Raw genomic sequence first — 17571 nt, forward strand, 5'->3', positions numbered from 1 at the left:
GGACAGGAGAAGAGGACACGGATCCATCCACACTTCCTGAAAAGCCTGGGATGGCAGGAGGTGTCCCTGCCCATGGAATGGGATCAGCGTTGAGGTCCCCTCCCACCCAAACCATTCCAGGATTCCAGGATGATCCCATTCCATGGACTGAGAAATTCTGAGGAATGAGGATTTGGGGAATAAGTTTTCTCCCGTTGATGCCTTCCCCTGTCCCAGGCTGCTCCAACCTTTCCTGGGACACTGCCAGGGATTCTCTGGGAATCCCAGCCCAACCAGGAATCCCTTCCCAAGATCCCACCATCCCAAGCTCCCCTTTCCCACTGGAAGCCATTCCCTGGCTCCTGTCCCTCCAGCCCTTGCCCAAATCCCAGCTCTCCTTTCCCTCTGCAAAAGGCTCCAAGGATTCCCTGCATCCTTCCCTGATCCAGCTGCACATTCCCAGCTCTCCCAGCCTGCCATTGCATCCAGCCCCATCCCAACTCCTCCTTGAGAAGGAATTTTGGGATCCAGGGGCTTCACTGGGAATTGGGGACTCCAGGAAGGGTCTCCCTTCCCTTTTCCATCCCCGAATTCCATAAAAATCCCTGGGGATGGATCCTGAGTGTCCTGGATCTCAGAATCCCGGGATGGTTTGGGATGGGATCCATGGACCTTCAATCCCATCCCAGGGACACTTCCCACCATCCCAGGGTGATCCTAGCCCCATCCCACCTTTCCTGGGACACTGCCAGGGATCCAGGGATTCTCTGGGAACTCCAGCCCAGCCAAGAATTCCTTCCCAAGATCCCACCATCCCAAGCTCCCCTTTCCCACTGGAAGCCATTCCCTGGCTCCTGCCCCTCCAGCCCTTGCCCAAATCCCAGCTCTCCTTTCCCTCTGGAAAAGCCTCCAAGAATTCCCTGGAACCTTCTGGGATCCAAGACTTGGATAAAAGGGAGGAATTTGCACCTGGGATGAGTGCTGTGGGAAAGGAAGGATGGAAGGATTCACTCCGGATCTGCCATGTGGGATTCCCAAGGTTTGGGAATCTCCGAGTTTAATAATTAATTAATCCATCAGAGGGTGGATTAATAACAGTAATGGGATCATTAATTAATTAATTCAGCTGCTGATTATCAAGTGATTAATTAATCCCTAGGCAGGGTATTGATTATCCAGGAAGGATCACGGAATTTTGGCCGGTGATCCAACGGGAATGTCAGATCCAAGACACATCCGGGAGAGCCTTGGGAATACCTCGCACCCTTGGAAAACTTCCAGGGAAAACCAAGAGCCAAAAAATGTTGGTTCATTCTCTGGGAATTATTTATTTGTGGGGTGCTTGGAAGGCAACTTGTCCGTGGATTTATCCATAAAAAAACGACATTCCAGGGAAAACAGAGTCCGGGAATATCGGAAAGAATCCGCCAGGAGAGCACCAAGAGGGAAGGGAGTGGTTGGAAGGGATAAATCCGACTTTCCCTCCTCAGAAAACATGGAACAGGGAAAATGATCAGTTAATTAAATATTAATTGAATTGAATTGAATTAATTAAACGAAATTAAATATTCATCATCAAACACAGGGAGGGCGGAGCCGAGTCCCAGCATCCAAGTCGGGATCCCAGGAAAAGGCAAAGCCAGGGAAAAAGGAGGGTTTCCGGCTGAATTAATTAAAATTAATTACCAAATTAATTATTCAAATTAATTATTCGAATTAGCCAGAGTAAGGCAGTGAAAAAAAACGAGGTTTAAATCCCCTCTGATCATTCCTGATCCCTTTTTAGGCTGGATTGGGAAATCCATCGGGAATTCTTTGCCGGACGAAGGGCAGGGAGGTGAAAACGGAAGGAGAAATGGAAAAACTTCCCAGTTTTGGTTGTTTTGCTTTGGAATCCTTTCGTTTGGAATATTTTTATTCCCAAGGGTGCGGAACACAATCCTTCCTCGTTTTCCTGAGATTCCACCCCTGGGAATGCACCTTGGATCTCCCGGATTCCCTCAGAGCCGATTCCGTGCATCCCTGAGGCTGTCGGATCTTTGGGATCTTTGGAAGTGGGATGCAAATCCTCGGGAATAAAAGCTGCTCTATCAAATCCCACGTGGAAAATCCCCCCAGGAGCGCTTCCATTGCTCCCCTTGGGAGATTCCATTGGGTTGGCGCTCATGGGACCCCACACGGATCAGCCTGGAGCTGATTCCCAGCACCCAAACACCTGGATTTAATCTTGGGAATGCCCTTCCCAGGAATCATCTCCCCATTCCCAGAAAATTTGGATCCCAGTTGGATCCATTCCTTTCCCAGGAACCATCTCCACATTCCCAGGAGGTCTCCCACCTTGTAGGGCTCTGATCAATTCCCAGTTGGATCCCGGCTAGGTCCATTCCATTCCCAGGGATCATCTCCACATTCCCAGGAGATCTCCCACGTTGGAGCACTCGGATCAATTCCCAATTGGATCCCAGCTGGATCCACTCCTTTCCCAGGAATCACCTCCACATTCCCAGAAAATTTGGATCCCTCTTGGATCGATTCCCTTCCCAGGAACCACGTCCACATTCCCAGGGGATCTCCCACGTTGGAGGACTCGGATCAATTCCCAACTGGATCCCGGCTGGATCCTTTCCCTTCCCAGGAATCAGCTCCGCATTCCCAGGAGATTTGGATCCCCATTGGATCCATTCCCTTCCCAGGAACCATCTCCATATTCCCAGGAGGTCTCCCACATTGGAGGGCTCGGATCAATTCCCAGTTGGATCCATTCCCTTCCCAGGAATCATTGCCACCAAATTCCCAGAGATCTCCCACAATAAAGGACTCGGATCGATTCCCCATTGAATCCCAACTGGATCCATTCCCTTCCACATTCCCAGGGGATCTCCCACCCTGAAGGACTTGGATCAATTCCCTGTTGGATCCCGCTTGGATCCATTCCCTTCACAGGAATCACCTCCACATTCCCAGGAGATCTCTCACATTGGAGACTCAGATAATTCCCTGTTGGATTCTGGCTGGATCCATTCCCTTCCCAGGAACCATCTCCACATTCCCACGAGATCCACCACTTTGGAGGGCTCGGATCAATTCCCTCTTGCATCCATTCCCTTCCCAGGAATCATCGCCATCAAATTCCCAGGAGATCTCCCACAATGAAGGACTGGGATTGATTCCCCATTGGATCCCAACTGGATCCATTCCCTTCCACATTCCCAGGGGATCTCCCACGTTGGAGGACTTGGATCAATTCCCTGTTGGATCCCAATTGGACCCACTCTCTTCCCAGGAACCACCTCCTCATTCCCAGGAGATCTGGATCCTGCATGGATCCATTCCCTTCCCAGGAATCACCTCCACATTCCCCAGCGATCTCCCACATTGGAGCACTCAGATCGATTCCCCATTGGATCCACTCCCTTCCCAGGAACCATCTCCACATTCCCAGGAGATTTGGATCCCGGTTGGATCCATTCCCTTCCACATTCCCACGAGATCCACCACTTTGGAGGGCTCGGATCAATTCCCTCTTGGATCCATCCCCTTCCCAGGAATCAGCTCCCCATTCCCAGGAGATCTCCCACGTTGGAGGACTCGGATCCATTCCCAATTGGATTCCCAGTTGGGCCCATTCCCTTCCCAGGAATCACCTCCACATTCCCAGAAGATTTGGATCCCGGTTGGATCCACTCCCTTCTACATTCCCAGGAGATCTCCTGCGTTGGAAGACTCAGATCATTCCCTGTTGGATTCTGGTTGGATCCATCCCTTTCCCAGGGACCACGTCCACATTCCCAGGACATCTCCCACTTTGGAGGGCTCGGATCAATTCCCTCTTGGATCCATTCCTTTCCCAGGAACCATCTCCACATTCCCGGGAGATCTCCCAGTTGGAGCACTCAGATCAATTCCCTGTTGGATCCCAGCTGGATCCATCCCCACAAAACCCAACAGCACCAGTTTGGTCCATCCCAAATCCATTTCCCGGCACCATTCCCAGCCCTCCCTTGCCGGAATTCCGCGGGATGCGAAGCGGGGACGGTCCCGGGCCGGGTCACGGGGAGAGGTGGGGCCGGAAGTCGCGCGGCCGGATCATCATCACCACCTTCCGCAGGGAGTAGTAATCCGTGTCCTTCCAGGAATACCAGACGATCCCGTCCGGGCCCAGCATCTTCCGGTGCTTCAGGGAATAGCGGCCGCCCTGCGGAGCAGAGAGCCGAGATCGGGAATGGGAAAAAACACCCCAAAAATGCAACAAAAACAACCCAAAATGCAGCAAAACCGCCCCAAAATGCAAAAAACCCAGCCCAAAATACAAAAAAACCACTCCAAAATACAACAAAAACGCCCCAAAATGCAGCAAAACCACCCCAAAAATGCAGCAAAAACGCCCCAAAATGCAGCAAAACCACCCCAAAATACAACAAAAATGCCACAAAATGCAAAAAACCCCACCCCCAAAATGCAACAAAACCACCCCAAAATGCAACAGAAACACCCCAAAATTCAACAAAAACACCCCATAATATAACAAAAAACAACCCTAAACGCAACAAAAATGTCCCAAAATACAACAAAAACACCCCAAAAATACAACAAAAACCAACCCAAAATATAACAGAACCACCCCAAAATACAACAAAAACCAACCCAAAATGCAACAAAAACCCCGAAATACAAACCTATAAAAAGCCCTATAAAAATATCAAGATCAGTAAAAAATAAATTATTAGTGCAACAAAAAAACCCCAAAATACAAACATTAAAAACCCTATTAAAAATAATAATCAGTAAAAAATAAATTATTATTACAACAAAAAATCCCGGAATACAAACATATAAAAAACCCTATAAAAATATCTTTATCTGTAAAAAATAAATTAATAATGCAACAAAAACACCCCAAAATACAACAAAAAAGCCTGTAATACAAACATATAAAAAATCCTATAAAAATGTCATAATCAGTAAAAAAAATTAATAATAGAACAAAAAATCTCAAAATACAAACATAAAAAACCCTATAAAAATATCAAAATCAGTCAAAAATAAATTAATAATGCAACAAAAACACCCTAAAAACAACAAAAAAACCCACCAGAAATACAAACATATAAAAAGCCCCATAAAAATATCAAAATCAGTAAAAAATAAATTATTAGTGCAACAAAAACACTCCAAAAATAACACAAAACCACCCCAAAATACAACAAGAAAACCCAAAATACAAACCTATAAAAAGCCCTATAAAAATATCATAATCAGTAAAAACAAATTAATAATACAACAAAAACACCCCAAAAATACAACAAAAACACCCCAAAATACAACAAAAAACCCCAAAATACAAATGTATAAAAAGCCCTATAAAAATATCATAATCAGTGAAAAATAAATTAATTCGGTTTGGATTCTTACGACTTTTTAAAAAGATTTAATTGCTTTTAATAAAATATTGTTTACAGAGTTTTAAAGTTTTAAACTGTCTTTACCTTTCTCCTAAACCGACCTCAGAACAAAAATTAAATAATAATTATAATATAGAATAATAAAGAAGGTCTAATATTAAAACAAAAATTATTATTATTAATATTATTATTATTATTATTATTACTATTACTATTACTATTACTATTACTATTATTACTACTATTACCATTACTATTACTATTACTATTACTATTATTATTATGTTCATTAATATTTTAATATTTTCATATATTTAGATACATTTTAATGTATTTTATATAACAAAGAAATATAAGCATTGAAACACATTAATAATAATACTAATAATGTTATTATAAATTATAGTAATAAAATAATAATATTATAATAGTAATAAATAATATTAATAGGATAATAATATCATGATAATATTACTAGTATATTATTATATTAGTTGTATTAAGAATAATATATATTAATAGCATTATTGTAAATATATTTATTATAATATTGAACAATACTAATATTACATTAATATTAATATTAATAGTAATATTAATAGCAATAGGAATAGGAATTGTAATATTGATGCTATTATTATTATTACTATTATTATTATTATTATTATTATTATTATTATTATTACTATATTTTTGCAAGATTTTATATATTTTATATATTTTATAATATATAAATATATTATAATAATAAAAGCACTTTAATAATAATACTAATGCTATTATAAAATGTAGTATTATAAAAGCAATTTTTAAAAATTATTATAATTACAAGTATTATTATTACTATTATTATTACTATTATTATATTATATATGATATTAATATAATAATAACATTTAAATATTAGTAGTCTATTATTATATTAGTTGTATTATTAATATCTATTAATATTAATACACTTAATATGATTATTATTATTATGACCAATACTAATAATACATTAATGTTAATAGTAAGAGTAATATTGATACTGATTTATTATTTATATTATATTATATTATATTATATTATATTATATTATATTATCATAATAATAATAATGATAATAATAATAATAATAATAATGATAATAATAATAATAATAATAATAATAATAATAATAATAATAATAATAATAATGATAATAATAATAGTAATCAATACCAAACCCACCACACTCATCAACACACTAATTTAAAAAATCTCAAAATCAAAAAACTAACAAAAAATTAAATTAAACTCATTTAATTAACGCAACTAAACCAAATTACAACATCAAATTAAGGGAATTAAATTAATGAACAATCATTAAATGAACAAACCGAACCCACAACAAGTGGGAAATTCCTGGAAGCGTCTTTGGGATGGGATCATGGGAAAAACGAATTCCTGGAAATACGGGAGCAGGATTGGGAATGCTGGGAATGCTTGGATTCGTCCTTGGAGAACTTTTCCAACCTCAACAATTCCGGAATGATCTCTCTGGGAATGAGGGATGGGATCCAGGTGGGCCAGGGGAGGTTTACGGGATTTTGGGAATAATTCCTCCTGGAAAGGGTTTTCCAGGCCAGGGCTGGCACAGATTTCTCATTCCTGGAGGGATTTGGGAGGACACAAGGATCATGGGATTGAAGGCCCATGGATCCCATCCCAACCATTCCGGGATTCTGGGATCAAGGACACTCAAGATCCATCCTGAGGGATTTTTATGGAATTTGGGAATGGAAGAGGGAAGGGAGACCCTGCCTGGAGTCCCAGCTGGGAATGCTGGGAATGCTTGGATTTGTCCTTGGAGAACTTTTCCAACCTCAACAATTCCGGAATGATCTCTCTGGGAATGAGGGATAGGATCCAGCTGGGCCAGGGGAGGTTTATGGGATTTTGGGAATAATTCCTGCCTGGAAAGGGTTTTCCAGGCCAGGGGCAGGATCAGATTTCCCATTCCTGGAGGGATTTGGGAGGACACAAGGATCATGGGATTGAAGGTTCATGGATCCCATCCAAACCATTCTGGGATTCTGGGACCCAGGATGCTCAGGATCCATCCCCAGGGTTTTTTATGGAATTTGGGAGTGGAAGAGGGAAGGGAGACCCTTCCTGGAGTCCCAACTGGGAATGCTTGGATTCGTCCTCGGAGAACTTTTCCAATATCAACAATTCCGGAATGATCTCTCTGGGAATGAGGGATGGGATCCAGCTGGGCCAGGGGAGGTTTATGGGATTTTGGGAATAATTCCGCATGGAAAGGGTTTTCCAGCCAGGGGCAGAGCAGATTTCCCATTCCTGGAGGGATTTGGGAGGACACAAGGATCATGGGATTGAAGGTTCATGGATCCCATCCAAACCATTCCGGGATTCTGGGATCCAGGATGCTCAGGATCCATCCCCAGGGTTTTTTATGGAATTTGGGAGTGGAAGAGGGAAGGGAGACCCTTCCAGGAGTCCCAACTGGGAATGCTTGGATTCGTCCTCGGAGAACTTTTCCAACCTCAACAATTCCGGAATGATCTCTCTGGGAATGAGGGATGGGATCCAGCTGGGCCAGGGGAAGTTTATGGGGTTTTGGGAATAATTCCTGCCTGGAAAGGGTTTTCCAGGCCAGGGCTGGCACAGATTTCCCATTCCTGGAGGGATTTGGGAGGACACAAGGATCATGGGATTGAAGGCCCATGGATCCCATCCCAAACCATTCCGGGTTTCTGGGATTTGGGAGGACACAAGGATCATGGGATTGAAGGTCCATGGATCCCATCCCAAACTATTCCGGGATTCTGGGATCAAGGACACTCAAGATCCATCCTGAGGGATTTTTATGGAATTTGGGAATGGAAGAGGGAAGGGAGACCCTGCCTGGAGTCCCAGCTGGGAATGCTGGGAATGCTTGGATTTGTCCTTGGAGAACTTTTCCAACCTCAACAATTCCGGAATGATCTCTCTGGGAATGAGGGATGGGATCCAGCTGGGCCAGGGGAGGTTTATGGGATTTTGGGAATAATTCCTGCCTGGAAAGGGTTTCCCAGAGGCAGGATTGGAAATGCTGGGAATGCTTGGATTCAGCCTCAGAGAACTTCTCCATCCTCAACAATTCCAAGATTCCAGGAGCACCACCCTGCCTCCCCACATCCCGCTTTTCCCCGACCTCCACCCCTCCGATTTTTGGGCCAAAAAAAAATAATTCCCAACCGGGAAAAACCATTCCCAAATTCCTTCCGTCCCTTCACCTTGTAGTAGACGCCGTTGAGGTTGGAGAAGAAGCACTGGTGGTACCACCAGCCTCCGTGGGAAATCTCGGCGCAGATATTCCCGGAATCCGGCGTGCTGAAGCTCCTCTTGTCGTGGTACCAGGCGAAGGAATCCTCCACGGTGCCGCTGAACCCGTCCACGTGGAGCCGGTAGGAGTTCTCCTCGTCCTCGATGCTGCGGGGGGAAGGGGGAAAATAGGGAATTTTCCCCTCGGGATTGTGGGAATTCCGTCGGAATTTTCATTTTCCCGAGCGGGGGTTGGGAGTTCCTGGGGGGTGGCGAGCGTCCCTGCTGGGATTTATCTCCAAGAAAAGTCAAGGATGAGGAGGGGGTTTTATTCCTTCTGTGGGATGGGTGTGGTCGGGAATTTGGAATTTGGGGATGAGAATTCCCAACTTTCATCCCGAAAATGAAGGAGTGGAGCAAGGCTGGAAAGCCACGACAAAGGAATGTGGGAGCCTCGGGAAAATTCCCTTTGATTTTCCAGCGCTCTACACTCCATCCCAAAAATGGAGATATTTACTGGAATCATGGAATTATGGAATGGTTTGGGTGGGAAGGGACCTTCAAGCCCATCCCAAACCAACCCCGACACCTCCCAGAACCCCAGGCTGCTCCTGGGATACGGCAGGGCATGGGATGGGATGGGATTGGAGGTCTCTTCCCACCCAAACCATTCCGGGATCCTCCAGATTTGCTGGGATGGCTCCGGGCAGGAATTCTGTCACAGCGGAGAAATACTTTGGGATGTGGATCCGAGGGAAAAAAATTGGATCCAGGGAATCCTTGGAGCAGCTTCCCAATCCCAAAGGGGCTCCAGGAGAGCTGGGATTTGGGCAAGGGCTGGAGGGACAGGAGCCAGGGAATGGCTTCCTGTGGGAAAGGGGAGCTTGGGATGGTGGGATCTTGGGAAGGAATTCCTGGCTGGGCTGGAATTCCCAGAGAATCCCTGGATCCCTGGCAGTGTCCAAGGGTGGGTTTGGATCACCCTGGGATGGTGGGAAGTGTCACTGGGATGGGATTGAAGGTCCATGGATCCCATCCCAAACCATCCCGGGATTCTGGGATCAAGGACACTCAGGATCCATCCCGAGGGATTTTTTATGGAATTTGGGGATGGAAAAGGGAAGGGAAACCCTGCCTGGAGTTCCCAAAATTCCTTCTCAGGGAGGAGCTGGGATGGGGCTGGATGCAATGGCAGGCTGGGAGAGCTGGGAATGTGCAGCTGGATCAGGGAAGGATGCAGGGAATCCTTGGAGCCTTTTGCAGAGGGAAAGGAGAGCTGGGATTTGGGCAAGGGCTGGAGGGGCAGGAGCCAGGGAATGGCTTCCAGTGGGAAAGGGGAGCTTGGGATGGTGGGATCTTGGGAAGGAATTCCTGGCTGGGCTGGAATTCCCAGAGAATCCCTGGATCTCTGGCAGTGTCCAAGGGTGGGTTGGATCACCCTGGGATGGTGGGAAGTGTCCCTGCCCATGGAATGGGATGAGTATGGAAATGTCCCTTCCCACCCAAAGCATTCCAGGATTTCAGGAGCCAGGAGAACTTCCAGGAGAATCAGGGAATGGGATCCTCTGGGACAATCCAGACACTCCTGGTCACTCGGGAATAATCCAGGATGTGGCTGATGCAGTTGGAAAAATAAAACACGGGAAGAGGGGAAGGGCTGGAAATTCCAAAGGATTCCAAGAAATAAATGAGCGGAGATGCCAAAATTCCAAACCGGGAAAAATTTTGAGTCCCTTTGAGGAATTTTTGGGGCAAATTCCTCAAAATTTTGGGCACAGAGCTCAGTAATTGGGGCTGAAAAACCCTGGGATAATCCAGGGATTATCCACGGGATCCCACACCTCCTTCCTCCCATGGACTGGGAATTCGAGCGTGGCCGGGTGACGCCGCACATTCCCTAACTCACATCCAACTCCATCCCAACTTCCATCCCAAATTTGGGATGAAATCCAGGTGGGAAGAGAAGGAGAGATTGTGCACAGCCCAGAAACCTCCCTGGACAGAATTCCCGTTGCCTGAGGGTCTCCCGGGGTGTGAAATCCCGGGAATGACCCCCGGTTTTACCTGAAGACCTGGTAGAAGGCGTGCTTGTGTTTGTTATTCCAGTCTTCCAGGTCGATCCGTAGGGAATAATCCCCTTGGCTCGTCATCCTGTGGATGTTGTCGTTGCCCAGCCAGAATTCCCCGTTGAGGTCCCCGAATCCTTCTTTGTACTCGTTCCAGGTCCGGTTGAAATCCACGGATCCGTCCTGGCGCCTCTGGATGACGGTCCAGCCGCCCCCTGCCGGGAGAGGACGGGAATCGGGAAAATCCAGGGAAAATCCGGAGAGTCCCAGACAGATCCATTGGCCAAAAGCGGAATTCGAAGCCCTGGAATTGTCCAGGACAGCTGGAATTTGGGATTTGGGATGAAAGATGGAGGGGCAGGAGCCAGGGAATGGCTTCCCACTGGGAAAGGGGAGCTTGGGATGGTGGGATCTTGGGAAGGAATTCCTGGCTGGGCTGGGATTCCCAGAGAATCACTGGGAGTGTCCAAGGAAAGGTTGGAGAAGCCTGGGATTGTGGGATTGAAGGTCCATGGATCCCATCCCAAACCATTCTGGGATTCCGGGATCAAGGACACTCAGGATCCATCCCGAGGGATTTGTATGGAATTCTGGGATGGAAGAGAGAAGGGACACCCTTCCTGGAGTCCCCAATTCCCAGGGAAGCCCCTGGATCCCAAAATTCCATCCCAGAGAGGAGTTGGGATGGGGCTGGATCCAACCCAGGAGAGCTGGAGAGGGATTTGGGAAAAGGGCCTGGAATGGCAGCACAGGGAACGGCTCCCACCACGGCCAGAGGGTCGGGATTTGGGGATTTTGGGATCTTGGGAAGGAATTCCTGGCTGGGAGGGTGGGGAAGGGCTGGGCTGGAATTCCCAGAGAATTCCTGGATCCCTGGGAATGTCCAAGGAAAAGTTGGATGACCCTGGGATAGCGGGAGGTGTCGGGATTGGACCGGGATGGGATGTGAGGTCCTTTCCCACCCAAACCATTCCAGGATTTAGGATTCCCTACGTCAAATCACCGAATATCCAGATGAGTCCCACCAGGATCTCCGGGACACCCCAAAATTCCCACCCGAGCATTTCCCAAACCCTCCGGGATCTCCGGCAGCTTTGGGAACCACCCCAGCTCCCGACCACCCCTGGGATCACCGGGATCCAACACCAACAAATCCCTGGGGAATTCCGGACCTTCCGTGTCCATCTCGCAGAGGACCTCGATGGGAATTCCGCGCACCGAGGGCAGGATGCTGTAGATCCCGGATCTCCGGAGCCCGTTGGAGTAGACGGAAGCGCAGTCGATGGGACAATTCCGGCCGTGTTTGATTTCTGGGAATGGGAGCGGGGAGAGAGAGAGAGAGACGCGGTTACGGATTTTGCCATAAATCTGAAAAAGTTGGGGAAAAAAAAAAAATTCCTGGATTTGGTGGTTTGGGGGTGAAATTTTGGCAATGAGGGTCCAGGTTTCACTGGGGATTTTTCCAGAGTTTTCCAGAGGCTAAAGGGAATGTTACAGGGAAAATCTGAAATTATTCCGGGGAGAATCCCAAATTATTCCAGGGAGAATCCAAAGATATAGCAGAGAAAATCTGAAATTATTCCAGGGAAAATCTGAAATTATTCTGGGGAGAATTCTGAAATTATTCTGGGGTGAATCCCAAATTATTCCAGGGAGAATCGCAAATTATTCCAGGGAGAATCCAAAGTTATTCCAGAGAAAATCTGAAATTATTCCAGGGAAAATCACAAATTGTTCCAGGGAAAATCTGAAATTATTCTGGGGAGAATTCTGAAATTGTTCCAGGGAGAATCCCAAATTATTCCAGGGAAAATCTGAAATTATTCCAAGGAGAATCCCAAATTATTCCGGGAAGAATCTGAAATTATTCTGGGTAAATCCCAAATTATTCCAGAGAAAATCTGAATTTATTCCAGGGAAAATCTGAAATTATTGTGGGGACAATCCCAAATTATTCCAGGGAAAATCCCAAATTATTCCAGGGAAAATCTGAAATTTTTCTGGGGAGAATCCCAAAATATTCCAGGAAGAATCTGAAATTATTCCAGGGAAAATCTGAAATTATTCCAAGGAGTATCCCAAAATGTTCCAGGGAGAATCTGAAATTATTCTGGGGTGAATCCCAAATTATTCTGGGGAGAATCCCAAATTATTCCAGGGAAAGCTGAAAATATTTCAGAGAGAATCCCATATTATTCCAGGGAGAATTCAAAGTTATTCCAGGGAAAATCTGAAATTATTCCAGGGAAAATCACAAATTATTCTGGGGAGAATCCAAAATTATTCCGAGGAGAATCCCAAATTATTCCAAGCAAAATGCAAAATTATTCGAGGGAAAATCCCGGAATTATTCCAGGCAGAATCTGAAATTTTTGGGGGGATAATCTGAAATTATTCCAGGGAGAATTCCAATTTATTCTAGGGAAAATCACAAATTATTCTGGGGAGAATAGCCAAAAACCTGGAAAAAAGAAAAATCACTAAAATCAGAGAAATCACAAAAAGTTTTCGGGTTTTTAAGTGGAAAAAAGAATTTTTTTATGGTAAAAACTCCAAATTTGGGGGGATTTTTTGTGGGTTTTTTGGATGGAACACATTCCTGGATTTGGGCAAACTCCGGATGTGATCCTGAGCTCATCCCACACCAACGGAGCTGGAAAAGCTACGGAACTTGGATGGAGTGGGATCCCAATCCCATTTCCAAACCCAATTCCCCATCCCATTCCTGATCCCATTCCCGATCCCATTCCTGATCCCATTCCCCATCCCATTCCTGATCCCATTCCCCATCCCATTCCCCATCCCATTCCTCATCCCATTCCTGATCCCATTCCCAATCCCATTCCCATCCCATTCCCAATCCCATTTCAGACCCCATTCCCAATCCCATTTCTGACCCCATTCCCCATCCCATTCCCGGCCCCATTCCCGGCCCCATTCCCCATCCCATTCCCCATCCCATCCCATTCCTGATCCCATTCCCGGCCCCATTCCCCATCCCATTCCTGATCCCATTCCCGGCCCCATTCCCGGCCCCATTCCCCATCCCATTCCCCATCCCATCCCATTCCCGATCTCATTCCCCATCCCATTCCCCATCCCATTCCTGATCCCATTCCTGATCCCATTCCCAATCCTATTTCTGATCCCATTCCCGATCCCATTCCCGGCCACATTCCCGATCCCATTCCCGGCCCCATTCCCAGCCCCATTCCCAGCCCCATTCCCGATCCCATTCCCGGCCCCATTCCTGACCCCATTCCCCATCCCATTCCCATTCCCGACCCCATTCCCCATCCCATTCCCCATCCCAATCCCCACCCCATTCCCCATCCCAATCCCCACCCCATTCCTGGCCCCATTCCCCATCCCATTCCCCACCCCATTCCCATTCCCATTCCCATTCCCGACCCCATTCCCGGCCCCATTCTCAGCCCCATTCCCAGCCCCATTCCCCATCCCATTCCTGGCCCCCTTCCCAGCCCTATTCCCGGCCCCATTCCCCGCCCCATTCCCCATCCCATTCCCCATCCCATTCCCAGCCCCATTCCCAGCCCCATTCCCCGCCCCTTTCCCGGCCCCATTCCCGCCCCATTCCCGCCCCATTCCCGCCCCATTCCCACCGGGATGCCGCATCTCCTCCTGCAGGCGGAGGTCGGCGGTGTGCAGGCAGCTGGGGTTCCGCCAGGCCCAGCCGGCCAGGGCCGAGATGTTGTTGATCTGCGCCTGGATGTCGTAGAGCAGCGTGGCCTGGATGTGCTGCAGCGTGCTGGATTCCCGGGAATGCTGCTCCAGGTCCTGCAGCCTCTGGATCAGGCTCTGGTTCTGCCCCGCCGCCTCCTCCTGCTGCAAGGGAGGGGGAAAAAAAGGGAAAAACGGGATTGGGAATGTTGGCGAGGTTGGAGGATCAAAGATGCCGGGGATTGGGGTTGGAATTCACACGGTTGGGGTTGGGATTCCCACGGCTCCCACCCAGAGTGATATTCCCAGGATTCAAGGAGGAGCAGGTTGGGAATGTGGGAATGCTTTCCAAACGCTTTTGCATCAGGATATTCCAGCACATCCCATTCCATGGGCAGGGACACTTCCCACCATCCCAGGGTGCTCCAACCCACCCTTGGACACGGCCAGGGATCCAGGGATTCTCTGGGAATCCCAGCCCAGCCAGGAATTCCTTCCCAAGATCCCACCATCCCAAGCTCCCCTTTCCCACTGGAAGCCATTCCCTGGCTCCTGCCCCTCCAGCCCTTGCCCAAATCCCAGCTCTCCTTTCCCTCTGCAAAAGACTCCAAGGATTCCCTGCATCCTTCCCTGATCCAGCTGCACATTCCCAGCTCTCCCAGCCTCTCCTCATCCTGAGAATTCCAGCCCTGGATGCCCCTAAAGGAACAGTTGCATCCCTTTCCTTCCTTGTTTCCAGGAAAACCAGGCTGTGATCCCGTGTAAAATCCAGGGTGAAGCTGGCAGGAGATTCCCAGAGCAGATTCCAGGGGATGGACACCCCGATCCCACCTGGAATGTGCCGCTCTCTCCGTGGTCCCATTAGATGGCAGAGCAGGTTTTATCCAGAAATTCCCAAATCCCACAGCAGCCTGGGAATTCCCCCCCCGCTTCCCAATCCCTGCCGTGGGTCTGGCCAAGGATCCGCAGCCCTTCCAAAAGTGGAGGAGATTCCATGGATAAAACTCAAGGATTTGGGGTTGGTTTTGAGGAAATTATCCCTGGAATCCACGCTCCAACCCTGCCAAATTCCAGGAGCTGGAAGCACCAATGGAAAAAATTCCCTGGACACTTTTACTTGGGATCTTCAGGGCTTTGGGAATGGGATGGAGCCACAGCCCTTCCAAAGGTGGAGGCAATTCCATGGATAAAACTCAAGGATTTGGGATTGGTTTTACTGAAATTCATCCTGGAATGCTCCTGATCCAGGGCTTTGGGGATGGAATGGAGCCACAGCCTTTCCTAGGAAGGATCAAAGGTGGAGGAGATTCCATGGACAAAACTCAAGGATTTGGGATTGGTTTTGAGAAAATTCGTCTTGGAATCCAAGTTCCAGCCCTGCCAAATTCCAGGAGCTGGAAGCACCAATGGAAAAAATTCTGTGGACACTTTTACATGGAATCTCCAGGGCTTTGGGAATGGGATGGAGCCACAGCCCTTCCAAAGGTGGAAGAGATTCCATGGACAAAACTCAACGATTTGGGACTGGTTTTGAGGGAGTTAACCCCGGAAGGTGAAGGAGATTCCATGGGTGAAACTCAAGGATTTGGGATTGGTTTTGATGCAATTCAGCTCAGAATCCAAGTTCCAACCCTGCCAAATTCCAGGAGCTGGAAGCAACAATGGGAAAAATTCCGTGGACACTTTTACTTGGGATCTCCAGGGCTTTGGGGATGGGATGGAGCCACAGCCCTTCCAAAGGTGGAGGAGATTCCATGGGTGAAACTCAACGATTTGGGATTGGTTTTGAGGAAATCCATCTCGGAATCCAAATTCCAACCCTGTCAAACTCCAGGAGCCGGAACCCCCGGGGCGGGGGGCGCGGGGGCTGGCCTGGACCTCACCTGGACCTCACCTGGACCTCCAGGGCTTTGAGGCGGTGCCGGTGGTTGCGGAGCTCCTCCTGGAGCTCGGAGATCAGCTCGCGCAGCTCCAGGATCTGCTGCTTGCGCTCCTCGTTCTCGTGGAGCCAGTAGGAGACCTCGTCGGTGCAGCGGAACAGGTCCGGGCAGCGCTGCTCGTCGCCCTGCGGCAGCGTGGCCACGATCCGGCACCGCCCGTCCGGCAGCACCTGGTTGCTGTACTCGCCGCACCGGATCAATCCCGGAGATTCCCGGGGATCCTCGTGCTCCCGGTAGCCGGCGGGGAGGGATTTCTCCAGGGATTGGCGGCTGAGAGCGGCCAGGAGGAGGAGGGGAGAGCAGGCTGGCTGCTCCAGGCTGGAATTCCATCAGGGAAGGCGACGGCTCCCAGCTGACTCCACAATTCCCGGGAAATGAGGATTTATTTCTCACAATCCTGGGAAATGAGGATTTATTCCCCACAATTACCAGGAAATGAGGATTTATTTCCCACAATTCCTGGAAACGCAGATTTATTTCCCACAATTCCTGGAAATGAGGATTTATTTCCCAAAATCCCAGGAAATGAAGATTTTTCCCACAATACCAGGAAATGTGGATTTATTCCCCACAATCCTGGGAAATGAGGATTTATTCCCCACAATTCCCGGGAAATGTGGATTTATGGGATCGGAGATCACGGAGCGCCGGTGAGGATCTGATCCCGTGAAATTCCAAGCTGGGATCTGTTGGGATCCTCCACTCTCTTCCGTGGGCAGCAATTCCCTCCCTCTGGAATGGTTTGGAGGGCGTGGAAGTTGGGATAAGGTGACGGAACTCTCAGGAATTCTCAGGAATTCTCAGGAATTGCGGAATTCCGGCCGCTGGGGATCGGGCGCGAGAAGGAGACGCCTCTCCCAAAATGAGTGTCCCAGAATTCCGGCGCTTCCTGGGAATGGGAATCAGAGCAAGGAGATGGATGATGGAAGAGTTTTTGGGAGCAACAGCCAGAGGTGCTGCCAAAATTCCTGGATCCCTCCCAACATTCCCAAGGAAACACGGCATGGATTAGACACCCCCCACCAACATTCCCTGTCCCATTCCAGCCATTCCCAAGGATTCAGGATTCATGGATTTCACCCCTCCCCTCAACATTCCCAATCCCATTCCAGCCGTTCCCAAGGATCCAGGACATGGATCAGACCCCTCTCAACATTCCCAATCCCATTCCAGCCATTCCCAAGGATTCAGGATGTGGATCTAACGCCTCTCAAC

General features: G+C 47.8%; 1 protein-coding gene across 1 annotated transcript; it reads right to left on the reverse strand.

The window, feature by feature from the left end:
• Window positions 1-1283: 1283 nt before the first annotated feature.
• Window positions 1284-16685, reverse strand: LOC132322620 (fibrinogen-like protein 1; the record flags this gene model as incomplete). Its single annotated transcript, XM_059837282.1, has 6 exons — window positions 1284-4174; window positions 8642-8837; window positions 10734-10950; window positions 11908-12045; window positions 14359-14581; window positions 16311-16685. Coding segments are annotated over 6 exons (1296 nt in total), but the record flags the coding sequence as incomplete, so codon positions are not given.
• Window positions 16686-17571: the final 886 nt, after the last annotated feature.

Source organism: Haemorhous mexicanus, assembly GCF_027477595.1.
Source record: "Haemorhous mexicanus isolate bHaeMex1 chromosome 3 unlocalized genomic scaffold, bHaeMex1.pri SUPER_3_unloc_2, whole genome shotgun sequence".
Taxonomy (NCBI): Eukaryota; Metazoa; Chordata; class Aves; order Passeriformes; family Fringillidae; genus Haemorhous; species Haemorhous mexicanus.